General features: G+C 47.0%; 1 protein-coding gene across 1 annotated transcript in view; it reads right to left on the reverse strand.

Annotated features, from left to right (window-relative positions):
- The window catches only part of dnm1b (dynamin 1b), a 265,941-nt gene that overhangs the window by 114,369 nt on the left and 123,814 nt on the right, over window positions 1-27,758 (reverse strand). Inside the window, exons 11-15 of the mRNA XM_078227525.1 lie at window positions 15,264-15,350; window positions 12,824-12,894; window positions 11,674-11,725; window positions 8,284-8,295; window positions 1,022-1,135 (exon numbers count right to left, since the gene is read on the reverse strand). Coding sequence (XP_078083651.1) covers window positions 1,022-1,135; window positions 8,284-8,295; window positions 11,674-11,725; window positions 12,824-12,894; window positions 15,264-15,350 — 336 coding nt within the window. The remainder of the gene's footprint in view (window positions 1-1,021; window positions 1,136-8,283; window positions 8,296-11,673; window positions 11,726-12,823; window positions 12,895-15,263; window positions 15,351-27,758) is intronic.

Below are 27,758 nucleotides of genomic sequence, written 5' to 3' on the forward strand. Positions count from 1 at the left end.
ATTGAATGGTCAAAACATAGAAAAGTTATTAACCCAACATTTTGCCAACAGCTGATCTTCGCCCACATAAATAGGAACCATACCTTGAATTGGAAATAAAATAACTGCAGAATTGATCAAAAAATGCCATCAAACATGGACAATGCCCCTTATGTTAAAATGAAAGGCAGCAATGTGTGTAAATGGTCCAGTTCCCAATGTTTGATTAATAAAGCAACTTTCATATTGTCCCAACAGCTTGCATTTATAACATAGTAAAGACATCCCAATGTACTTCACCAGGACATTATCAAACAATATTTGACACTGACAGAAAATGTGTCCGAGACTCGCTGCTTTTCACCTCAATCTTTTGCCAGTTCTAGCACTTCCGCCGGGCCCTTCCTGCAATCTACAGACTTTTAAAAACCTTTAGCACGGCATCTCTGCCTTGCCCTCTCTCCTCCGGCCTCGGTGAGGTCCTCCCCATAGACCTTTGCGTTGACCACACCCACACCATATAATCCCCACAGTGCAGAAGGAGGCCATTTGGCCCATCGAATCTGCACTGACAATAATTCCGTAACCCCGCTAATCCCTCTAAACTACGCATCCCGGGACACTAAGGGGCAATTTAGCACGGCCAATCGACCTAACCCGAACATCTTTGGAGTGTGGGAGGAAACCCAGGCAGACACGGGGAGAACGTGCAAACTCCACACAGACAGTGACCCAAGCCGGGAATCGAACCCAGGTCTCTGGCGCTGTGAGGCAGCAGTGCTAGGACACTGGGAGAACTCCCCTGTTCTTCATCAAAATAGGGCTAGGGAATCTTTCATAGAATCCTACAATGCAGAAGGCGGCCATTCGGCCCATCGAATCTGCACTGACAACGCTGCACTCCAACTAACCACTGTGCCCCGGTGTCGCCCTATCACCACCTCGGTATCTCAACTTGCAACCAAAACAGCCCTGTTGACCACTGTAACACTTTTTAAAAAAAAAAAACTTATTTGAAGAAGGGAGAAAATGAAGGACTGACCTCGTCATCCTTGTACCAGGAAAGATTCTCAGCCGTCAGGACAAACCAATATTCTTTGGATCCTCCTTTCATGATGCCAATGTTGTTGATGGTAAGCCAGCCCTTCCGGATCACCTGAAAGAAATATGCGGAATGACTAAGGAGGAAACGGGTTAGTAACTATAATCTCTCACATATAACGCACAGCGTGGATTTACACACACCTCACCTCATGTAAATCAGTGCATGTTACAGCAGAGTTATATGCAACAAACTACAGTGGCGTCTATAATAGGAAGAACGGATAGTCGATTAAAAAGGTTAGAATCTATTGGAGGGTTTTTGATGCCATGATCAAATATGAGAGAGGAACTTGAATACTTTCTAATCATCCCAGCCGCCCACCAACCCCGAGATCACCTTCAATTCTCAAATTCACACCCAACACATTATTAATAAGGCGTCAGATAAAGGGTGAGACTTCGAACAGAAAATAGTACCCCTGGATTTCCCCTCTCTTTCACCTTTCTCTTTTGGGAAGCATAATAACTTCCGGGATGCCGGGATAATGGCCAAAACATTATTGGTCACAGAGGTTTACAGCATGGAAACAGGCCCTTCGGCCCAACTTGTCCATGCCGCCCTTTTTTTTTAAACCCTAAGCTAGTCCCAATTGCTCGTGTTTGGCCCATATCCCTCCATACCCATCCTATCCATGTAAATGCTTTTTAAAAGACAAAATTGTACCCGCCTCTACTACTACCTCTGGCAGCTCGTTCCAGACACTCACCACCCTCTGCGTGAAAAAACGTAGAAGATTTTTGCACTGGGAAGGAACCAATTATTGGTTTGTGCGTTTGCAGTAGGGAATGGTTTGGAGATGGGACCAAAACGCCAGGGAACGCAGAGAATGAACGGCTGATTTAAAAACTTTTGCAGGAGAGCGCTCCGATTCACGCCAACGGCAAACGAATGGAATCCTGAAAATCCAAATGGGATAAACCAAGTTGCAGAGGCCTAAGGCCTGATGATTGAACAACATCCTACCAGTGAAATAAGGAGGTCCTTTCCCCGCCCAAATCACCGAATCAGTGTTTTCACTGACTTTTCCAGCGGGAGCCACAATCTTCAGGAAAAAATGATGAACTGATTACCCTGTAACCCTGCCTCTGCTCTCGACCCCAATTCAGCCATTTAGATTTACTGTAAAACTATAAATTTCTGCTCAGTTACCGTAACCTGAAAAAATACACCAACCCACTCCCCATGGAAACACAAGGCATCAAGGGAAGAGGAGGGGGTGGTGGGGGTTTCAACAGTCACACTTGTGAAAGGCTAAAGCTAAAACAAAGGTGGGGGGGGGGGAGTGGGGGGCGGAGAGGAATAGAGAAACAAAAAAATTAACAGCTACATGCAATGGGACAGAGGGTCGGGAGCCATAGACTATCAGCTCAAGCTACTTCACCAAACACTCAAAACGCACGGTCAAGAAGATGTACATCTGGGTTCCGCCAGGAATCGGAAGGAGTATCAGCGCTGCAACGCACCAGCGCTTTCCGATCAGGAAAAGGCAGGGTCGCAGCGTTCAGTTAAAGGGCAACTCCACGGTTCAATTAACATCGCTGTTGGTCGCCACTCACTTGGCAGCAGTACCAACAGCAGAAAGCCGTGAGAGAAGGGCGGCCAACCCTTTTCATTACCCCAGAATATGTTGGCGATATAAATGAGTTGGCTGGTGCTGCTGAGTGGGAGACGGTGGGGAGGAAGCGAGTGTCACTGTCACACGGGAGGGTCCTTGCTCAATCAGGGGTGTCTTCACTGATGAAGCCACAGCTAATTGACTCAAAACGGACAAAGACAAAATATCTGTGGGCTGGCACGGTGGCGCAGTGGTTGGCACTGCTGCCTCACAGCGCCAGAGACCCGGGTTCGATTCCAGCCTCGGGTGACTGTGTGGAGTTTGCACATTCTCCCCATGTCTGCGTGGGTTTCCTCCGGGTGCTCTGGTTTCCGCCCACAGTCCAAAGAGGTGCAGGTTGGGTGGATTGGCCATGATAAATTGACCCTAGTGTCAGGGGGACTAGCTCCGGTAAATATGAGGGGTTGCGGGGATAGGGCCTGGGTGGGATTGTGGTCGGTGCAGACTCGATGGGCTTCCTTCTGCGCTGTAGGATTCTATGATTCTATCTTATTCTAGGAACAGTGGACTCATTCCTCAGAGCTTTGTCGATGGCTTCACCCTCCCCCTTACACTCAAGAAATGGACAGTTGCTCGGTAGCACAGAACTGGTAATTATCGCTGAAAAGGGAGACGAAGGGCGGGATTTTTCACCCTCTCTGCGGCGTGTTTCACGGCGGCTGGAGGTGGAGCGCCGCTCACTGATGGTGGGATTTTATGCCCCCGCCATTGCCAACAGGGTTTCCTGTTGAATATACCCCTCGCCACCGGGAAACCCACAGCAGGGGTGCACCATCGGACCGTAAGATCCCACCGGCCTGAACGGCAGCAGGATTTTGGCATATGTTGCTGAAGCTTTCCGTTTCGTACTCATCAGGACAGATGCAAAAATACCAAATTTCGAACAAGCGCAACAACTTATGCTACAGAAGTCATAGAATCCCTACAGTGCAGAAGGAGGCCATTCGGCCCATCGAGTCTGCACCGACCACAATGCTACCCAGGCCCTATTCCTGTAACCGCCACATATTTACCCCACTAATCCCCTGACACTAGGGTCGATTTAACATGGCCAATCAACCTAACTCGCACATCTTTGGAGTGTGGGAGGAAACCGCAGCACCCGGAAGAAACCACTATGCCACTGTGCCGCCCAAAGTAAAGGTGTTGATTGGTTAACAAGGCGACTCAGATTGCTTTCTTCATGACAGTGCCTCAGCCTAAGTGGGAGTGTTCTAATAGCAACACTAACAATTTAACATAATCAGTTGTGCTGGTAACGTGGCTTATTTATGCTTGCTCGATATGACATTTATTGATCCACAGGGACATGTCCTCTGCAAACAAAAGGAATATGTTCAAGCATTTCCCCTTCTCTAAATTACCCAGGAGTTTGGGGAACCTATAGTTTCTGACAGAGGAGAATTTCCTTTCTCGCAGAGGGTCTTGGGCCTCTGCAACTCTCTTCCTCAAAAGTGGTTAGCACTGTTGCCTCACGGCGCCAGGGACCCGGGTTCAATTCCGGCCTTGGGTGACTGTGTGAAGTTTGCACGTTCTCCCCGTGTCTGCGTGGGTTTCCTCTGGGTGCTCCAGTTTCCTCCCACAGTCCAACGATGTTCAGGTTAGGTGGATTGGCTGTGTTAAATTGCCCCTTAGTGTCCCAAGATGTGTACGTGAGGGGGATTAGTTGTGGTAAATCTGTGGGATTACGAGGATAGGGCCTGGGTGGGATTGTGGTCGGTGCAGACTCAAAGGGCCAAATGGCCTCTTTCTGCACTGTAGGGATTGGATGAGAAGGTAGAAGAGCAGCACGGTGGCACAGTGGTTAGTACTGCTGTCCCACAGCGCCAGGGACCTGGGTTCAATTCCTGGCTTGGGTCACTGTCTGTGCGGAGTCTGCACATTCTCCCCATGTCTGTGTGAGTTTCTTCCGGGTGCTCCGGTTTCCTCCCACAGTCCGAAAGATGTGCTGGTTAGGTGCATTGGCCATGCTAAATTCTCCCTCAGTGTACCCGAACAGTGTGGCAACTCGGGGATTTTCACAGTAACTTCATTGTAGTGTTAATGTAAGCCTATTTGTGACACTAATAAATAAACTTTAAACTTAAAAACATTGGCCAGAATTCTCTGATCTCGATCACCCCACCACTGCCGCCAATGAGAATGGAGAATTTGGAGCTCAGCACAAAATTCCATTCACTGCAGCGGGACTGGAGAATCCTAGCCGCGGGCGAGGATGGAGAATCCCAGCCGCGGGCGAGGTCGGAGAATTCCAGCCAGAGTCTTTGAATACTTTTAATAGCAGAGCTAGATAGATTCTTCGTTAACAAGGGGAGTGAAAGTTTATCGGGGAGGTAGGCAGTAATGTGGAGTTGAGGTGACAATCAGACCAGCCATGATCTTATTGAATGGGGTAGCAGGCTGGAAGGGCCGAGTGGCCTACCCCGCCGCTCCCAATCGTATCTTTTTCTCATGCAGAATAAATTGTTGTAATAGTTTGAAACTTGCTTTTGTCCTGATGAGTGCGGGATGAAAAGCTTCAGCAACAAGCCTCTCTGTTCAGCGATAGGGTGGCACGGTAGCACAGTGGTTAGCACTGCTGCTTCACAGCTCCAGGGACCTGGGTTCGATTCCCGGTCTCGGGTCACTGTCTGTGTGGAGTTTGCACATTCTCCTCGTGTCTGCGTGGGTTTCCTCCGGGTGCTCCGGTTTCCTCCCACAGTCCAAAGATGTGAGGGTTAGGTTGATTGGCCATGGTAAATCGTCCCTTCGTGTAGGTTAGAGGGATTAGTGGGTAAAAGATGTGGGGGTAGGGCCTGGGTGGGATTGTGGTCGGTGCAGACTCGATGGGCCGAATGGCCTCTTTCTGTACTGTAGGGTTTCTGTGATTCTGTGATATCTAAGCGGTAACTCGGTAATGTAATGCAAAGATGCTATGGTTGGCGTTCTGTAACCGTCAGATCAAATGGACTGTGGATCTTCTTCATTCAAACCCAATAGAGATTTTCCAAGAACACAGGATTAGGAGGAGGCCATTCAGCCCCTCGAGCCTATTCTAACAGTCTATGGTTGATCTGTACCTCACATCACTCAATATCTTTGCCAGACAAAAATTTAGCAATTGGTTCTTGAAAATGTCAATTGACCGCCAGAATATTGAGGGTGTTCCAATGTCTCGCTATCCTTTGTGTAAAAAAAGTGTTTCCTGATATCACTCCCTAATCGCCTAATTCTAGTTTCTAATCCCTCTTCTGGATTCCCCTGGCCAGGGGCAATCTTTTATTTTGAAAAAGATCACCTTCAGAATCTCAGGATTGTTACAGCACAGGAGGAGGCCATTCAGCCCATCATATCCATGCTGGCTCCCTGAACAAACACTGCACCTAGTGCCATTCTCCCGCTTTCTCACCATATCCCTGCACCTTCTTCCTCTTGAACGCCTCGATTCAACGGCTAAGCTTAAGGAATATAAACCAAGGGCAGGATTCTCTGGCCTCCCTGTGATGTGTTTCGGCGCACCATTGGCCGGCAGCGAGATATTCTGACCCCACCGCTGTCAATGGGATTTTCCATTGACTCCACCCCCACACCATCAGGATACCTACAGTGAGGGTGCATCATTGGCAGGACCAGAATATAAAGTTAAAAGTGTTTTTTAAAGTTAAAGTACATTTATTAGTGTCACAAGTAGGCCTACATTAACGCAGCAATGAAGTTACTATGAAAATCCTCTAGTCGCCACACTCCGGCGCCTGTTCGGGTACACTGAGGGAGAATTTAGCATGGCCAATGCACCTAACCAGCTTGTCTTTTGGACTGTGGGAGGAAACCGGAGCATCCAGAGGAAACACGGGGAAAATGTGCAAATTCCACACAGACAGTGACCCAAGCCGGGAATCGAACCCGGATCCCTGGCGCTGTGAGGCAGCAGTGCTAACCACTGTGCCGCCAGCGGGAGCAGCCGGAAAGTTCTGGCCCAAGTTTTTTTTGCCAACTGTCCTGCAATTTAACCCTTGAAGCCCCAGTATCACTCTGCTGAATTTGCTCAGTGCTCTCTCATCGACTAAGATGTTTCAGTATCCCGGACTAAAGGAAGCAATTCCAAAAGGGGCTTCCCAACTGAGTCACTTGCTCACATTTCCATTCCACCCAACTTGAGGCAATGGCCATTTTGAGGACTTCTGTGCATCAGCTTTTAATGATTCCGCATACATCAGTGGTGAGCAACCTACAGTCTGGGGGCCACACGCAGCCCATCTGGGTTCTGAGTGCGGCCCACGAGACATTTTGTTGACCAACCGTTGCCACCCGTAGAGTTACCAGGTCCCACTGAAATGATTCACAGGTAAAGCTAGGGCGAGTGAAGTGAGGTGTGTGCTGATTGCTCACAACAATGACAGTGAGAGCCATGCGCTCCCTCTGTGTCCAAAGTGTCAATATTTCTTTTGTTTTTACCATTTGAAGTTGATGAGAGTTCAATTAATCTATAAATGATTCAGCATTTTCTGGAACTCAATGAAATATTCGGCGTGTATTAAATGTATTTAATCTTATTCGCACGGTGGCACAGTGGTTAGCACTGCTGCCTCACAGCGCCAGGGACCCAGGTTCGATTCCCGGCTTGGGTCATTGTGTGTGGTGTTTGCACGTTCTCCCCGTGTCTGTGTGGGTTTCCTCCGGGTGCTCCGGTTTCCTCCTACATTCTGAAAGACGTGCTGGTTAGGAGCATTGGCCCGAACAGGTGCCAGGCTGTGGCAACTAGGGGAATTTCACAGTAACTTCATTGCAGTGTTAATGTAAGCCTTACTTGTGACTAATAAATAAACTTTACTTTATGGTGAGTGAACAAGCCCAATTTCAATCTTGTGGCCCACTGAGATGGAGGAGGGCCACTCACTAGCCTAGATTGCCCATCACTGGTGCACACGGACACCTACATTTTCCTGTCCCGCCACAGTTTCTGGTCTCTCGCTAAATTCCAATTTGCCTTTCTCTGATCCCCATCACGTGTTGACACAATGGGCTCTATCTGCTAACGGGTTTGCCTGTTTATTTAGCATGAACATCTCTGTACCATCCTGCTTCCATTTTCATGGTCGTGGGGAAGTGAAGAGAAAGTTACTGATTTAAATTATTATCACAGAATACTACAGTGCAGAAGGGGCCCTTCGGCCCATCGAGTCTGGATCATTGCATGAAAGGTCCTGACCTGCCTACCTAATCCCACTCGCCATTTGAAGTTGATAGCTCTATTAATATATAAATGATTCAGCGTATTAATCGAAGGCAAGGGAGGTTGGGGATCAGGGGTGGATTCTTCCATTTGGATACCTCCCGACACGGTAATGCACCTGCCAAAAAGGCTCACCTACCTCGCCGTTCCCACCCGAAATATTTCCAGAATTTCAAAAATTTGAGAGAAACTTCAGTTCAAATTTGCTGATTGAAATTTTGAAATTTGGAATTTTGACATTTTGAAATTTGAAATTTTGCATCAGAAAGTTTGATTTTGATCATATGCTGCTTGTACTGTTTTGAAATGTCCATCCCACCCAGATGTAGCTCCAACACTTGACCTGCGTTTCCACAGCAACAATATACTCACCATAATTTCATCCTTCACAGAGTAACCATAGCAGATGTAAAGAAGCCAAGCAGAAGAGTGACAAGAGGAGAAAGGTTCAATAAAGAGAGGGAGAATATAAATGAGCCTGATTATTACACTAGTATAATGGATGGCATTTGCTTACTGTACAATCCACTTACAGCAAATACAACACACCTAATCCTGGAGCTCATTCAAGCCACCACGATGCATGGTTGTTTTCAAGCAGTGATTTAAAATCTGCCGTCAGTTTAGAAAGTGAACTGTGCAGGGAAAGTTTGCGTTCAATTTTTTTTTTACTTTAGAAATGGAGATCTGAAAAATGCCTTGATGGAAAATCTTAACTGTTAAAAAATTCTGAGATTTAATTCACTTCTGAAGAAGTATTTCCAGAACTTCAAAAATTTGAGAGAAACTTCAGTTCAAATTTGCTGATTGAAATTTGGAATTTTGAAATTTGGAATTTTGGAATTTGGAATTTTGGAATTTGGAATTTTGCATCAGAAAGTTTGATTTTGATCATATTATGCTTGTACTGTTTTCTTTGACTGTCTCACTTGAATGAGCTTCATTATCACAAACATTACCTGGATGAGAAACAAAAAAATGAAAACTGCATACAGAGCAACTGAAAAAAAAGTAAGACCAGCACAAGTTGAATAAAGCTCTTAAAGGGGAAGGTAGCTTTAGATTTTCTTTTCATCTTCCAAGATTTGGAGGTCAGAGCAACCTTTGCTTGCCAGAGTCCTCATGATTGGCAGCGAACTCAACACATCATTTCCGCAGGGGTTGAGAGTTTCTGGTCCCTGTTTTTAGGTAGACTGATCGGGGGCCTCATTCTGTAGATTCCACCCCCTCTTCCCCCGACACACTCCAACCTGACCAACTCCCTCCATCAGCATTCAACAGTGTCCAAGTTCACCTCCTACTTTACGCTATTTGCAGCCCAACCAAGGACGGGCAGGCAGAGAGCCAGAGAAAGATGACAGCAGCAAGCTGGGGCAACCAGGATTCACAAGACCTTTGTTTCATTGTTGTTTCTCCTCCCGCACCTAGTGGTACACAAGGCAGGCTTTCATCTGTTCCCATGGGGAGTTTTCTTTTCCCTGGAACAGGTTATTAGTCTGTCGCCAGGGCAATTATAGTTTGAGGGGTGTCACTCCACATCAAGCGAGGCTGACCAGGAGTCTCTCCTGCTTTTACTGCCAGCCAATAACATGTTTGGAAGACTTTTTCAGGTTGATACTCAATCATTTTGACCTTGTTTTGTTTTATTGTTCATGGGACATGGGTCCACTGGCTGAGCCAGCATTAACTGCCCACCCCTGATTGCCCTTGAACAATGGCTTGCTAAGCCATTTCAGAAGGGCAGTTACAAGCCAACCACATTGCTGTGGGTTTGGAGTCACAGATTTTCTTCCCTAAAGGACATTAGTGAACCAGATGGGCTTTTACGACAATCGACAATGGTTTCATGGTCATCATTAGACTTGTAATTCCAGATTTCTATTGAATTCAAATTTCACCATCTGCTGTGGTGGGATTCAAACCCCATCCCCAGAGCATTACCCTGGGTCCAGTGACAATACCACTATGCCATTGTCTTCCTATGGGGGGGTGTTACAAATGCACCTCCCCTGTCCATGAAGTCCTGGGGTGGGACTTGATCCCAGAGCTTCTGGCTCAGAGGCAGGGACACTACCCATTGAGCCACAAGACCTCTGTACTTGTCCCCAAACTTTATGCTTGTAACTGAAGACATTGAAAGGCCAGAGATGACCAAATAGGAATATAAGGGGTAAGGTCAGGAGCGGGCAATATGGCTCCCCCAGACTGCTCTGCCATTCAATAGTACCATGGTTGATCAACTTGTTGAGTGTATCCAATGAAAGTAGAGCCGTGCAGAGTATGAAAGGCCCAGGTTCAGCCTTTCCTTTATTCAGTGGCCTCAGTACCTCCTGGGCTGGTCTATCTGTTCTCTGGCCAAGATAATTCCTTTGAAATGCTTTCCAGGGAGTGAATGTGATTTCCCCACCCCGCTGCCATGCTGACCATATCAACCTCCTACAGTCCGATAGTGGCAAACCAGTGACTTGTGTCAGGTACTGAAGAGAGTGCCCGTCTCTCATGAACTTTGCCCCTGTATCAATCACTGTGTCAATCTCCCATCATCTGTCCAATCCAATATTCACCTCCTTTGATCAGCAGTGTCGTCAAAACCTGGCAAACAAAATCCATCGCATTTTGGCCAATGTCCAATTTCACTTCCCTGCCCATACTTAGCTGCCTCGCAGCCCTTTACTGCTCCGAGTATCAATTGACTGGAGGTGGGACTTCTGCCCCTCACTCGGGAGGAGGTCCCACCTCAGAGAACCGCCTGGTAATGTGATTGGTAGCTTCCAGCAACGCTAGAAGCTGCAGTGGGCAGGACTAGGACAGAAAGCAGTCCCCAGAGCCCAAATCCCAGGAGTCCAGGACAAGGAAAAGATGGGGGTGTGGGGGTCTTGAACAGCAAGGGGATGTGAGACCCGGAGAGACGGGCAGATGGGGATAGGGGACACCCACAGGGGCCAAACCTTGTGAGGGGAGGTGGGGCATCCGATATTGCAAGGAGGCCATTGATGGAGGTGCCCCTACCTCATTTCCCATCCTAGGTCTGAGCACGGTCAACGTTTGGACTTCCCGCTACCTTGGAACTCTTCCTGCCAGCCTGAAAATTGAGGGTGGGACATTAATTGGTCACTTAAGGGTCACAATTGGGACATGAATGTGGGCTGGGGGAGCAGGGGGGAACGGCCTAGGCTTCATCCATCCTACTGTAAAATTGCGAGAGGTCGGGGCAGGTAGGAGCCCAGTGGGTAGGCCATCTGAAGAATTTTACAGCCACGCCCCTGTCTACAAACACGTCAGCAGGGGTTACGGAAAGCTCCAGCCATGGAGAACAATCTGGACCTGCGTCTGATGGAGGTCACTATCACTGTGTGAGATTGATGGTGACATTCAGATGAGAGTAGCATCAGGCTGGATGGGTCGACATTCCTCACTCAACCCTCCCAAGGACCTGACTTTGAAGCAGGAAGCCTTGTAAGTCTGTGTGATCCAGCACATCACTCGACGGAAGTAGGTGCCCACTCATCCACTGGGGAACCATTTCCCCCTTCAATATCACCATTAATATACACAATAGTCCACGTGTGAGCAACTGGTGTGCGACCCAAGACCCATTTCAGGCCACAGTACAGACCAAGAGATCAGAGTATCTGCATCAGTCCTTCGGGGACACATTTAAATTTGAGCTATCGCCTGGGCAGATCAAAGCCTTCCGTCCAATCACACAATAGTCTGACTGAATCCTAAGAGGTCAGTTGTTCCCGGTTACCCATCGAGTACCTGATTGCCTGCAGCCTTCTTCTTGCTCATTTGACTGCTCCGGGGTTGCGCACTGTAAGACAGACAGAGAAATATTGCAGTTTGCAGATTTTCAACAACGACAGTTAAAAAAGAAAGAATCCATTGAATTTCTACACAACCCACTGAGGGATGTGACAGCCACAACTTAAAGTGACCTTAAAATACAGTTCATTGGCATCTAATTACTTCCCAATAAAGTGTCTTAACAAGCTGATTCATGGTGGGCTAGGGTCCCTCACGAGTTTTTTAAATTCATCAATGGGTTGTGGGTTTCGTTGGTTGGCCCAGCATTCATTTCCCATCCCTAGTTGCCCTTGCACTGAGTGGCTTACTAGGCCATTTCAGAGGGCAGTTAAGAGTCACCCATATTGCTGTGGCTTTGGAGTCACATGTAGGCCAGACCAGGGAAGGATGGCAGATTTCGTTCCCTAAAGGACATTGGTGAACAAGATGGGTTTTTAATAATAACTGACAATGGTCATCATTAGATTTTTAATGAAATTTCAATTTCAAATTTCACCATCTGTCGTGCTGGGATTCGAACCCGGGTCCCTAGAGCATTACCCTGAGCCTCTGGTTTACTAGTCCAGTGATGATTTCACTACACCACCACCTCCCCCTTGCCCATGTGAGCATGCATACTGAAGCATATTCACGCACCAGGGCCAGGATTCTCCGATCTCACTCATCCTATCACCGCTGCCAGCGAGAATGGAGAATTTGGCCCTCAGCCAAAACCCAATACACTGCAGCGGGACTGGAGAATCCCAGCTGTGGGCAAGGTTGGAGAATTCCGGCTCAAGTGTTACCAGGCGGATAAAGAGACTCAGAATAATGGCTGACTTTACTCCTCTGTAACCCAGAGGCACGAAGATAAATGATGAATCCCGGTTCTTGCCAACCCTCAAGACTGCTGCTTCCGAAGGTCGGAGATTGAAGATCTCACGGAGCAGTGATTGAAACTACAATCTCCCCCACTGCCGAGGATCCTACACTTGGGGGATCCATTTCACCCATTTAGCCAGTGGCAAAGCTTCGAGTGAAATCCCGTTTTGCCAACTGGGCAATCACAATGAAGGAACCAGTCTGCCACATGGTTACAGTTTACGCAGGTTAAGTATCCACTTACTTGGCAAACCCAATGAAATCCTCGTGGTTTGTGTTCATGTAGGATAACTCGATGTCTATCAGCAACATGACCTGGTGGACAAAAGGACAGTCACTGAACCTGGATGTTAGGAGTACGGCACATTATATAACAAGGGCTGGAATAAGAGATGAAGGACTTGAAAATGGTCCAGGAATCCTTTTTTTTAACCTAAAGACCCTTTTAAAACACATTTACCTCAAACAGTGTGCAGTTCTGGTCACCACATTACAGGAAGGAAGAATTACTCTGGAGAGAGTGCAGAGGAGGTTTACAAGAATGTTGCCAAGGCTAAAATAGTGTAGCTATGAGGAGAGATTGGATAGGTTGGGGTAATTTTCTTTGGAACAAAGAAGGCTGAGAGTTGACTTGATAGAGGTGTCCAAAATTATGAGGGGAAGAGATAGAGTGGACAGGAAAGAATTGTCTGCCTTGGTGGAGAATTCCAGAACCAGGGGACATGATAAGTGGCAGTCGATGTAAAGGGGACATGAGGAAGAACCTTTTTACACAGAGGGTGGTGGGTGTCTGGAATTCACTGCCCAAGTTGGTGGTGGAGGCAGAGACCCTAAACTCTTTTAAAAAGTACCTGGATCTGCACCTTGAGTGTTGTAAGCTACAGGGATATGGGCCGGGCGCAGGAAGGTGGGGTTAGAAAGGACACCTGGGTGTCCTCCGGCTGGCATGGATAAGATGGGCCAAATGGCCTCCTCCTGTGCCATAAGCTTTCTATGGTACTATGATTGCAAAACAAGGAATTCTGCATTTCTGAAACAAATACTTGGTAAATTGCCAAGTGTCTCTGTTAGAATGCATAATTTGCCTGTGATAAATAAAAAAACAAGTATTCAATGTAGAGATCGATAAAAATAAAATCAAAATTAAAATAGGCCTAACAGAATTATCACACAATAAAAGCAAAATACTGCAGCTGCGGGAAATCTGAGTTAAAAGCGCTGTAAAAACTCAGCAGGTCCAGCAGCGTCTGTGGGGAGAGAAAGAGTTAGTGTTCTGAGTTAAGTACGATTCTTCTTCAGTCGCAGATCCTGTCAGAATCAGCTGAGTTCTTCCAGCATTTTCTGGTTTGATTTCTGAATTAGTATATTTCTTGACCTTATGTTATTGACAGCAGTCATCTTAAAATAAACTTTAACTTAAAATGCCTCAAATTAAGACAGTTTTTCCAGCTATGGATTCCTTGGATTAAAAAAATGCTCCTAATAGCACATTCGGAATAATTTATCATCTCAAGTGTGTTAAAGACAATAATGTTTTTTAGATGGCACAGTGGTTAGCACTGCTGCCTCACAGCGCCAGGGACCCAGGTTCGATTCCCTGCTTGGGTCACTGTCTGTGTGGAGTCTGCAAGTTCTCCCCGTGTCTGTGTGGGTTTCCTCCGGGTACTCCGGTTTCCTCCCATAATCCAAAGATGTGTGGGTTAGGTGGATTGGCCATGCTAAATTCTCCCCCAGTGTCCAAAGATGTGTAGGTTAGGTGGATTACTATGGCTAATAGGGTTAGGTGAATAGGGGGTGTGGCGTGAGTCTGGGTAAGATGCTCATTTGGAGATCGGTGCAGACTCGATGGGCCAAATGGCCTCCTTCTGCACTGTAGGAATTCTATGTTTGCAACTATAAAAACGTTTCCTCTTATCAAAAGACATTATCTGTGGCAATCAAACAGCTCATGGACTCAGATTCCGACGTTTACAGCACAGAAGGAGGCCATTCGGCCCATCACCCTCACGCTGATCAACAAAGATCATAGAATCCCTACAGTGCAGAAGGAGGTTATTCGGCCCATCGAGCCCGCACTGACCACAATCCCACCCAGGCCCTATTCCTGTAACCCCATACATTTACCCTGCTAATCCCCCCTGACACTCGGGACAATTTAGCTTGGCCAATCCACCCAACCCCGACATCTTTGGAGTGTGGAGGAAACCAGAGAATCTGGAGGAAACCCACACCGATGCGGGGAGAACGTGCAAATTCCACACAGACAGTGACCCAAGCCGGGAACTGAACCCGGGTCCCTGGCTCTGTGAGGCAGCAGTGCTAACCACTGTGCCACCGTAACGCCCTGATCTGACTACACTAATCCCATTTTCCAGCTCTTGACCCGTTGCCCTGGAGGTGACGTCTGGCTCTATTCTCCCTCCACAAATGCTGCCAGACCTGCTGAGATTTTCCAGCGCTTTCTCTTTTGGTTTCAGATTCCAGCATCCGCAGTAATTTGCTTTTATCCAGATTTATTCATTCTTGGGACATGGGCGTCGCTGGCTGGGCCAGCATTTATTGCCCATCCCTTGTTGCCCTTGGAGGGCAGTTGAGAGTCAACCACATTGCTGTGGCTCTGGAGTCGCATGCAGGCCAGACCGGGTAAGGGCGGCAGATTTCCTTCCCTAAAGGACATTTCATACCTGCTGCTTTGTTCTCCCCTCCCGATCTCGGATATGAGTGGTCACGATCCGGTCCATTTCTTCCCGCAAGTGTGGGTATTGTCCCAGCTGTAACAGAGAACCGGGCAAACAAGTGGAAAACAGCCCAACTCCCTTTCCCGAGACACTCCCAACACTCAAGCGCCTGACACTGGAGCACATTGCAAAACATTACAGCCCTGAAATGGAGCAGTGCATTCAGCCCAATCCAATTCAGCCCAGGTTCTATTGGCAGCAAGGGCGTTACAGCGAGGAGAAAGTGGAGACCCGTTCAGGCTTTGAAATTGGTCAAATTTGACAGCAGGTGAAAAAAATCGAGAGTTTGCTTCAATTCAAAATTTCAATACAACGTGGCCACTCTCAGAACTAATTTCCTCAAAGCCCAATGAAAGGACAAATGTAAAAACTGCAAGGATTGAAGACATTCTCTTCCCGTCACACCTCCAGTCTTCCAGATCCCTCAAAGGACCTGAAGTGCCTGTCGGAGAATATCTGCTGCACTGCTACAGTGCCCACAAAGAGGCTGGCGATGGGGGCAGGTAGATTGGTATCGTGCCAATTTGCCACTAATCTCGTCGGAACAAGGGTTGTAAGGTGGGTGGGGGGGGGGGGGGGGGGACACCTCCACACTCGGAGTGAAGGAGAACTGAAAAGTGGATCTTCCTCCACTACCTCCCTCCCCTCCTCCACCCCCCCTCCCCTCCCCTCCACCCCCACCCCTCCTCCTCCTCCCTCCCTCCTCTTCCTCTCCAGCCATCCTTCTGAGCAGCTCACTACACAGTGACATCAATGGCGGACACAAGGATGGGGTTGGGGAGGGGTAGAATGAGCCACCTGCTCAGAATTCTAGCTGGAGGTCAGGAGATGAGTTAGGCTGACTTTGGGGGGGGGGGGTGCAAATTTGTTTGACGTGGGTCTAGATGTTCCACCGATGGGAGGGGGCAGTCACAGCTCTGAGGGTGGCACTGCGGGTACAAGCATTAACATCAGGCTACGGTTCTAATCGGGCTTCAATTCCTTTGCGTATATCAGCAACACGCAAGAAACTCTGCTGCCTAAATGAATTCAGCGCAGGTACTCCAATTATTTTCCATCGGGTGCAATTCCATTGAAAAAGACATACAATATAAGCATGCAAGCAGGCAGCCATGCACGCTACAGAGAATGACACTGGGGGAATAATTAGGGATGGAATAGGTTAGTATACAATGTGGATATATGACAACAAATAGACGGTTTTTAAAAAGGCAATGTTGGCCTTACAAGAGGTTTTAGCTTGGGCCTCGAGCAGTAACGAGAATTTGCTTCCCAAACTTTTTCTAATTCGGTGAGTTGAATAAGGTTGCAGAGTGACACAGTTTCCCTTCTTTGTATCCAATGGATGTGGGCAAGCTCTGGTGTGGAGGTAAGGTGTGGGCAGGCAAGCAACAAAGCTGGGCTCCCCTACACTGCCCTACGCTGGCAATCTGTGGCTTTCCCTTCACACCGGTCAAATCTGTTATCAAATCTCAATTTGTCTAGCGTTTCCGACATGTTCCCCCCGCCCCTTCTTTCAGGAGCAGAAACAGAATTGGGAAAGGGTAGTCAAATCAGCCCTCCCCACCCCAAACACGCACATCCCTGTTTGAAAATAATTTACCCTGACAAAAAGGCACAGGATGGGCAACAACCACTGGCCTTTCCAGTGACGTCCACATCTCATAAAAGAGGGAAAAAGAAATAATCTATGTCTTCCCATTCCCTGAGGGGATCAGCCCCATCCCATTCTCTGAACCTTCATGGTCTTGTATCCCTACTTGGCACAGTGGTTAGCACTGCTGCCTCACAGCGCAAGGGACCCGGGTTTGATTCCCGGCTTGGGTCACTGTCTAAATGGAGTCTGCATGTTCTCCCCGTGCCTGCGTGGGTTTCCTCCGGGTGCTCCGGTTTCCTCCCACAAGATGTGCTGGTTAGATGCATTGGCCATGTAAATTCTCCCTCAGTGTACCCGAACAGGCGCCGGAGTGTGGCGACTAGGGGATTTTCACAATAATTTCATTGCAGTGTTAATGCAAGCCTACTTTGTGACACTAATAAACTTTAAAACTTTGCTCGTACACAAATCTCTCACCACTACACTGGGACTATTCGGATTTCAATCCAAGGCATCTCACGAGTGGGCACTGCCCAAGGAAGGTAACAAAAGGAGGTCTTTTGTAACCGAGAGACAGTTCCATGATGAGTTTGATTGATGGCTTTGACAAGGGAGATTATTCCTCTCCCCACAGGGTCGGTCCACACACGCAGTGAAAAAATCGGTCAAATATAACCACCCCACATTGCCCTTGTTACAAATATGTGCCTAATTATTAATAAAGATGAGGATTAATTGCCTGAGATTTACGCATTGAGGTGAAACATCAGCGTTTAGCGACGCAATTATTTTTACCGTTCTAAGTATTGGATTATGTAGAATGAGAGATTTGAAGTGATGAGTGGACAAACATCTGCATTCAACAGTTGTTTGCTGGAAATTTCATGGAGTAATCAGAATATTTCAAATAAAAGTTTCAATGAAATAATGGAGAGGGGAATATCATCTGACGTTGTTGGGTAGCCTTCTACCATATCTCTGAGATCACACCCTACTGCAGGCTTTCAAATGCTCTCGGCCTTGCTATCCTTCACATTTTGTTCAGTTTTATACAGGGGATTGTCCTGACTGACCATTTATTTTTATTCTTTAATGGGATGTGGGCATCACTGGCAAGGCCAGCATTTGTTGCCCATCTCTAATTGCCCTTTTATTCATTGTTGTGGGTCTGGAGTCACGTGTAGGCCAGACCAGGTAGGGAGGGCAGATATCCTTCCCTAAAGGGGATATTAGTGAACCCAGATTTGACGACAATCAATGATAGTTTCATGGTCAGACCGAGACTAGATTTCAATTCCAGATTATTAATTGAATTTAAATTCCACCAGCCGCCCTGGTGGAATTTGAACTTTGTATCCCCAGAGCATAGCCTGGGCCTCTGGGTTACTAGCCCGGTGACATCATCACTACGCCACCGTCTCCCCCATGTCAAAGTCCAAAGATGTGTGCGTTAGGTTGATTGGCCGTGCTAAATTGCCCCTTAGTGTCCCAAGATGTGTAGGTTAGGGGGACTAGCAGAGTAAATACACGGGGTTACAGGGATGGGGGCTGAGTGGGATTGTTATCGGTGTAGACTCGATGGGCCAAATGGCCTCCTTCTCCTCTGTAGGGATTCTATGATTTAATCCTTATAAGGAAGGGTCAGGCCAAAGTGTTGGCCCACCTTTCTGTCTGAGATGCTGATAGGACTGCTGTGTATTTTTCCCCTGGTTTTCCAACCTTTAGAGCTTATTCTTGCGCTGCTATAACTTTGTGGGGACTTTCCCATTTCCACCCGACTTTTTAAGTTGCACCTTAAATGTGAAATTAACTAGAAGCCCACCTTTGCAGACTCAATGGATGTATCTACTTTCCTTTTTCCACTAAGGAGCCTCTCCAACTCTGTGCAGGCAATAGCCAAATGTGCCATAACCTATCCTCGGACATTGGTACCACCGTACGCACATTTCTGACAACCCAACTGCAGTGCGTCGAGCAAGAAACTCAGTTGCAACCCTTTTCTTTGGTGCTGGCCATTGTCCAAGAATCTAACTGATGCCAATGGGAATAAAGCAATTATTATTTAAGGTCAATGGTATCTTTCCCTCCTTATTCAGTTGTAGAACTAGTTCTGTGGTGCTGCTCAGAATCCTAACCAATGCAGCAGGATATTGATTGGGATATATTGAAACCTTCCGCTTATTTACAAAATGATGTAAGAAGAAAGCATCAAGAAGCTGAACTTCCGCACTTAGCACCTTCCCTACTCGAATCACTCAGCCCTAATATTGAACTTCCTGAACACTAAGAATGGGAGGTTTTGTTTTGGGGAGGGGGTCCTTTGTAATATAGACTGGGATTTTCTGATGTCGCACGCCCCACCCCCGCTGCCAGCGAGAATGGAGAATTTGGCGCTCAGCTGAATCTCCGTTCACAGCAGCGGGACTGGAAAATCCCAGCCGCGGGCGAGGTCGGAGAATCCCAGCCGCGGGCGAGGTCGGAGAATACCAGCCGCGGGTGAGGTCGGAGAATCCCAGCCGCGGGTGAAGTCGGAGAATCCCAGCCACGGGTGAAGTCGGAGAATCCCGGCCGTGGGCGAAGTCGGAGAATTCTAGCCATGGGACGAGGTTGGAGAATCCCAGCCGGAACCTTTTCCATTGTTTCAAGGCAAGTCACTACTATCAAAGGAGCAGATGCAGTTGCCTCCCAGAAAGGTTCATGGCTACTCTTGCCCAGCGGATAGGTATACTCTCTGACTAACCAGTCCATCCCTCGAGAATTTTTTTAAGCCTCTATTGGGCAATACCACAGCTGCTTTTCAACCTGGCTCCGAGGGGAGCTCAGAGAAAACATTGTCCCTGGCAACTGAGAAACAGCACTGTCCCCCAATGACATTCCAGGAGAGGTGAACCTCTCAATTCAACTGTGGCATGGTGGCACAGTGGTTCGCACTGTTGCCTCAAAGTGCCAGGGGCCTGGGTTTGATTCCCGGCTTGGGTCACTGTCTGTGTGGAGTTTACACATTCTCCTCATGTCTGCATGGGTTTCCTCTGGGTGCTCCGGTTTCCTCCCACAGTCCAAAGATGTGGGGGTAGATTGATTGGCCATGCCAAATTGCCCCTTAGTGTCAGGGGGAATTAGTTTTAGTTTAAAATTTATTTATTAGTGTCACAAGTAGGCGTACATTAACACTGCAATGAAGTTGCTGTGAAAATCCCCCTAGTCGCCACACCTCGGTGCCTGTTTCCATGCACAGGGAGAATTTAGCATGGCCAATGCACCTAACCAGCACGTCTTTCAGACTGTGGGAGGAAACCGGAGCACCCGGAGGAAACCCACGCAGACATGGGGAGAATGTGCAGACTCCACACAGATAGTGACCCAAGCAGGTAAATGCGTGGGGTTACGGGGATAGGGCCTGGGTGGGATTGCTGTCGGTGTAGACTTGAAGGGCCGAGTGGCCTCCTTCTGCACTGTAGGGATTCAATGATATGAATTATTCACTGCAGAGATGACAGTTTAAATAGTGATGGAAGTGGCCCACATCACGATTGGAACACTAGCAGCAATGTCACAAGGTCCCACAAAATTGGTCAACTTAGTTTTCATGAACAATAGATTGGAGGCCAAGGATTTAAAACTCTTGTCGACTGCAAGGAAAAATTCTAAAGAAGGCCAATATTTCCTTTCTAAAGCCACTCTAGCCTTTTACTGAGGAAAGAAGCAGGGAAGCAAATGATGAGACCTCAGTGTGAAGCAACCAGTTAGTCTCATCGGTGCAATTCTGAACTACAGCAGAACAAGACAACACTGATGTGTCAGCTAATCTAGACGCTGAGGCTACAACCCGAGGATCAACCAAACAAAACCCTCCCCTCCCGCACCAATGACTTGCTTGTCAAGTTCTTTCTCATAAGATGTCAGCTGTCAGGCCACTGCGATGACACCCTGAATGGGCCTCAGGCTCCTCGTCAGAGCCCAATGACAAATTGGGCCTAAAATTAGGTCAAGTGGCAAAGTATTTCAACAAGATAATGGCTAATCTGCAACTTAAATCTGTCAACTCGCTTTGGTTCCACATCCCTTAACCCCTAGTTGCCCTTGAGAAGGTGGCAGTGAGCTACCTTCTTGAATCGCTGCAGTCCACGTGCTGTGGGTTGACCCACAATGCCGTTAGGGAGGGAATTCCAGGATTTTGACCCAGCGACTGCGAAGGAACGGCGATATATTTCCAAGTCAGGATGGTGGGTGGCCTGGAGGAGAACTTGCACCTGTTGCATGTATCTACTGTCCTTATCCTTCTGGATGGAAGTGATCATGGGTTTGGAAGGTGCTGTCTAAGGATCTTTAATGAATTGCTGCAGTGCATTTTGTAGATAATAGCAGCAGTGTGTACTGAGTGTCAGTGGTGGAGGGAGTGGATGTTTGTTTATGTGGTGCCAATCAAGCAGGTCGCTTTGTCCCTGGATGGTGTCGAGCTTCTTGAGTGTTGTTGGAGCTGCACCCATCCAGGCAAGTGGGGAGTATTCCATCACACTGCTGACTTGTGCCTTGTAGATGGTGGACAGCTCTGGAGAGTCAGGAGGTGAGTTACTCACCGCAGGATTCCTAACCTCTGACCTGCTCTTGTAGCTACTGTGTTTATGTGGCGAGTCCAGTTGAGTTTCTGTGATTGATTGATTGAATTTGTGTGGCTGTTAATGAAAAATCGGACACACGCTTAGTGGTTGATAAAGTTCAACCAAGGAAGGTTTCCAATTTTCTCTCCAATTAAAAGAAAACATAAAGATTTTGGAGCTAAAACTGATATTGTGGAATTGTGGGTAAATAGCCAGTTGTTGCCAAGCTAGCTGATGAAATATTCATTAACCGCGGGCAACTTGTAGCAGAAACTGGAGGGTGGAGCAAGGAGCGGCACAGGCTTGGAGGGCCGAAGGGCCTGTTTCCTGTGCCATACTGTTCTTTGTTCTTTGTGAATATTATCCAAGTTTAAGAAAGTTGAGGGAGAACTTTGTGGTGGTAGATATTGTGTTCTTAGGAAACACAATCTAGCAGATAGTGGAATGGTTAAGGACAGCATAAACTTCCCTGCTCCTTGTACCAATAAGAAGGAAGCTCCTACACTCCACCTGAAAGATATGCGCGTTCAAAGTTCCCTCCAACAGTGGTGACCCGGCAGTTAGAACCATTTTTATTGCAGGGAGGGCACCTCATGGTGGAGCCGCCATCTTGTACCTGAACTGTCCACTGCCTCACCTTCCAAGCTAAAAGGCCTCCATCTTAGAGAGTCCGGCCACCAATTCTAATTGGACAGCAAACTGATCCGTTGGCCATCAATTGGTCATTCCAGGGAAATCACAGCCGGGTGCAGCGTAATCAATCCCATGTGACCATCAGTGCACTGACCCCAAACCCAAGATCCTGTCCAGAGTATTTCTACTTACTGTTGTCACTCTCTAGTTATTAGGAAGACCAGAGGCAGAAGGAGGTCCACTGTACCCAGCTGCTCTGTGCTGAGTTAACATTCCACACAAGCCACCTCATCTCACTTCATTTCACCCTACAACATATCTTGTTATACCTTTTCCTCCTCGTATATTTATCCAACTCGCCCCTTAAACGCTCCCTTGCTCTGCACCTCCCTGTTGGAACGATCACATTGAGTAAAGGGGTGGGATTTTCCGGCCACACTCGCCCCAGAACTGAAAAATCCAGCCTGAGGTCTGGACTTTTGCATGATCCATGTCCTGCCCGCTACGATGGCGGGCGGGATGGGAAAATTCCACTCAAGAAGGGGCGGTTGGTGGCACAGTGGTTAGCGTTGCTGCCTCACAGCGCCAGGGACCCGGGCTCGATTCCCGACTTGGGTCACTGTCTGTGCGGAGTTTGCACATTCTCCCCGTGTCTGCGTGGGTTTCCTTCGGGCGCTCCGGTTTCCTCCCACAGTCCGAAAGATGTGTCGGTTAGGTGGATTGGCCATGCTAAATTGCCCCATAGTGTCAGGGGGACTAGCTAGGGTAAATAATGGGGTTATGGGGATAGAGCCTGGGTGGGATTGTGGTCGGTGCAGACCTGATGGGCCGAATGGCCTCCTTCTGCACTGTAGGATTCTATGACTCTATGAAGATTCTTCCAAATTCCCTATCGGATTTATTCATGACTAGCTTATATTTATGGCCCCCCTGGTTTTTGGAATTTGCCCCAAGTGGAAACATCTTTTTCACCTCTACCTTATCTAATCCTTTCGGAATTTTAGAGACCTCCATCAGGTCACCGCTCCACACACCCCCACCCCACCCCCCCGCCCCTCATCTTTCTATTCACTAAGAGAACCAGAAAGCCCAGTTTCTTCTGCTAAGTAATGCCACCCCCGCTAAATGTGTTCTAAATGTTAACCAACCGTTGGAGACAGCACCGTGTGGAATGAATGATTCCTGTAGGAAATAAGGCTTAATCTGGCCAAGCAGTTTGATGTAAAGTAATTAATGACCTGTCTCTCTCCCTTCCTTCTCGGGTGGTGGGGGGGCGGGATACAAAATGTGAAGATCAGGAAATATAGAAAAATAATCTTCAGCAACTCGGCAAAACAAACTTCTCATCTTTTCAGAGGTGAAGAAGATGAGATATTCCAGAAATTGCCCAGGTTCCTTCTCGAGAAGGTGGGTGTGAGATCCTCTGCATGGTTTGCTTCCGTGAAAAGGCTTCATTTTGAGATGTTTCTGCCTGTGTAACTAATTATGCTAAGCTTTAAAGCTAACTTGACCAAAATTTTAAAACTCAGCTGGGAATTCTGGGATGAACTTAGAAATTGACTGCATTTGAAGATGCGATGTTAGCAGAAATGGTTCTTTTCACAAACAAGCTTTTCAGGGCCACACAGCTGCGAATTGTTTTTGAAAGTTACAGACTATGTGCGCCCAGTAATTTCATAACTCAGCTAAGAACTCATATATTGTTAGTCACAGCTATCTGTTTTTCAGTTGAATCCTGTACAAGTTCAAGTCTGTATTGGGACTAGCTTTCTGGACCCCTCTCTCTCTCTCGCTGCTCTCTCTCCCCTTTCTCTCTCTCCAATAAGTCAATCTGTTTCATTTCTGTCATGTTAATTAATAAAACAGTGTTCTACTTTGGATCAGTTGCGCCTGCGTCTATTCTAAGAAGAGAACAGGCCCTACAGTGGGATTGAAACATCGAACTAATTTTAAAATCAACGGCGGATAAAATTGGAAGTGTGACTGGCGCACTCGTGGACTGGGAAAATAGTTAACTTCTGTGAAAATTGGAAAATGAAAGGGGTTCAGAACAGCCCAGTTCTGTCCACTGAAACATAGCTTTACTTACATAGCCCAAATGAACAACTCAAAGGTCCAATCCTACAGCTGACATACTTTTGAGTAGCAAAATGAAATCTGAATATTCACCAGGAGGTTTTAGTCAGCATTGCCTTAAAATGAAAAAGGCACCATTTTAACTTTTTTTTTCTCTGAGTTAAATAAGTTAATGGAGCAAGGGCAGGGGTCATAGAGAAGGGTTTGACCTTTTACCTTTTCGGTACACTTTCTGATGGTGCCAGTGAGTTCGCTCACCACCATATCTACGCACTTCAAGCATGGCTCCTTCAGCTTTTGGATCTGCTTTTTCACTATAGCCTCAAAAGCAAGGTCAGGGGTGAAGAGCCCAGTTCTGCATTGCATCGTGGGAGGAAAATGACAATAAGGAGGGAGAAGGTGAGGAGCAGCAGGGTGTGAGGATGAAGACATGGAGGGAGGACATAAAGCAAAAGGAAGAGTAAGACCTTGGTTACCTACAAAGGCTTTCAAACCAGTGGAGGGAATGAGGGGCAGGAGGGAGGGGGGAAAAGGAGAGAGGGAAGTACAGGTTCCAACCGACAAACAAGTACTCACGATATCGGGAAACTGAATGCATAATAAAATTGGGAGCCTTTCAGCTGTTGCCGGGGAGCGATCAGGTGCTCGATTCAGAATTGGAAGCCATTTTAAAGTTTTGTTGCCTCACCAAGGGATCCACTCAGCTCATGTCAAAACCACCAGTCAATAATGCACAAAATAATTTAGTTGGACCCATAGCGGGTGGGCAGAGCACCTCAGGAATTTCAGCTACAAGCTGGCACTAGCCTACATTGCGGTCAACAGCTCAACTAGCTGTCCAGTAACACCAGTCCCAAGACTAAAGCTAAGTATCAGTCAACACCATTAGCAAGAGCAGGCATGCCCACAACTGTCAACGCCATGTTATGCTGCCCTGGTTCGGTACTAAATTTGGCTTCTTCACCTCAATCATCTACTTGATGTCAGAGCTTCCTTTGATAACGCCAGCAGCCATTCTCCCTCCTGGGACACGCCTCTGGTAGTTCAGTGAGACTACTGGGCCACTGTTAAGCTAATTGTGCACAGTAAGAAGTCACACAACACCCAGGTTAAAATCCAACAGGTTTATTTGGTATCACGAGCTTTCAGAGCGCTGCCCCTTCATCAGGTGACCCACCTGAGGAAGGGGCGGCGCTCTGAAAGCTCGTGATTCTAAATAAACCTGATGGACTTTAACCTGGTGTTGTGAGACCTCTTCCTGTGCCCATCCCAGTCCAACACCGGCATCCCCTCATCAAAGGCTAATTGTGAGCATGAAGATATTCTATTATTTTAATTCTCTCCTTCAGCCACTTCACCTCTTCGTCAACCTTAAAGTGCTTCTTACAACTCACCAAGCTTACGACCACCTGCCCCAATATCCCCTTACGTGGCAGCATTTAATTGGTAACAAATTGATTTACAAGCTAAAGACACCAAATAAATACAACTTGTGCATATAGCAGAAAGGAGCATCCACGCTGGGATGTCTGGTATTGTTGAAGAAAGTGATGTTTGCTCTGGGATGATCCATAAATATAAACTCCCCCTTCTGCATCACCCATGTGCAGTGCAAACATTCTGCCCCTCTCAATCCTCACATTATAATCTTCCCAAATTTCTTACACACTCTCTACATAAAGTCAACGGACTCATGGATTTATTTAGAGATTTGAGAAAGGATATTGGCTCAGAAAATCAGGATGTAGGATCAGTCTGGGTGGAGCTAAGCAGCAACAAGGGGCAGAAAACATTAGTGTTGAAAGGCCTCCAAACAGTAGTGGTAATAGAAGGGAGATGCATGTATCACAAGGGTGATTTTAACCTACATATAGATTGGGTAGACCAGATTAGCAACAATCCTGTAATGTCTGGATGTATTCCTGGAGTGTGTACAAGATGGTTTTCACACCAGTACATTGAAGAACCAACTAGGGAGAGAATTCAGAACTAGGTGGTGCAAAGTGACTTGGGAGTCCTAGTGCAGGGTTCTCTTAAGGTTAATTTGCAGGTTAAGTTGGTAGTTAGGGAGGCAAATCCAACATTAGCATTCATTTCGAAGGACTAGAATACAAAAGCAGAGATGTACTTCTGAGGCTTATAAGGCTCTAGTCAGACCACATTTGGAATATTGTGAGCAGTTTTGGGCCCCGTGTCTGAGGAAGGATGTGCTGGCCTTGGAAAGGGTCCAGAGGAGGTTCATGAGAATGATCCCGGGAATGAAAAGCTTGACATATGAGGAGCGGTTGAGGACTCTGGGTCTGCAGTCGATGGAGTTTAGAAGGATGAGGGGGGGGGGATCTCATTGAAACTTACAGAATACTGAAAGGCCTGGATAGAGTGGACGTGGGGAAGATGTTTCCATTAGTAGGAGAGACTAGGATCCGAGGGCACAGCCTCAGAGTAAAGGGATGACCCTTCGGAACCGAGATGAGGAGGAATTTCTTCAGCCAGAGGGTGGTGAATCTGTGGAATTCATTACCACAGAAGGCTGTGGAGGTCAGGTCATTGATTGTATTTAAGACTGAGATAGGTAGGTTCTTGATTGATAAGGCATCAAAGATTACAGGGAAAAGGTGGGAGAATGGGGTTGAGAAACTTATCAGCCATGATTAATGGCGGAGCAGACTCAATGGGCCGAATGGCCGAATTGTGCTCCTATATCTTATAGTTTTACAGGCTATCCTAAATTTGGTATTGTGCTAATGAGAAAAGGATAATTAGTAATCTTGTTGTGCAGGGTTCTTCAGGGAAGAATCATCATAACATGATAGAATTCTTCACTGGGATGGAAAGTGAAGAAGTCCAATCTGAAACTAGGGTCCCAAACATAAACAAAGGAAACTATGAAGGTATGAAGGGTGACTTGGCTAAGGTAGATTGGGGAACTTCATTAAAAGGCATGACGATGGATAGCAATGGCTAATATTTGAGGAATGAATCCATACATTGCAACAATTATATATTCCTCTCTTTTGAATGGACCTATCATATATTAAGCTGATTTTTCTCTACACCCTAGCTATGACTGTAACACTACATTCTTCACTCTCTCCTTTCCTTCTCTATGTACGGTATGCTTTGTCTGTATAGTACGCAAGAAACAATACTTTTCACTGTGTACTAACACATGTAACAATAATAAATTAAATAAAATCAAAAGTCAATAATATCCATAAAAGGGAGTGTTTTTAAACCTCCGTTCTCTTGTACAATACCAAAGTACCCACACCCTGCTCAAAGTCAGATCAATGCGGGTGAGCCTATGTTACTATCGAGATGATCACAAGCTCATTCCAGGTGTTGTGGTGTGAGTGACTACCTGCAGCGCTGGCCAACCCAATTCACCGTAAAAATACCGCGCAAACAGTACTCCAGCCGGCTGGAGCGATAGAGTAGCTGATCGTTAAATACTTGTTTGTCAGGGACCCGCACCCACATCCCTCGATGAAATCCAGGAAGCCACCGTGTTTACAGGTGCAGTCATGTGCTATTTTA

The sequence above is a fragment of the Mustelus asterias genome, chromosome 13 (assembly GCF_964213995.1).
Source record: "Mustelus asterias chromosome 13, sMusAst1.hap1.1, whole genome shotgun sequence".
Taxonomy (NCBI): domain Eukaryota; kingdom Metazoa; phylum Chordata; class Chondrichthyes; order Carcharhiniformes; family Triakidae; genus Mustelus; species Mustelus asterias.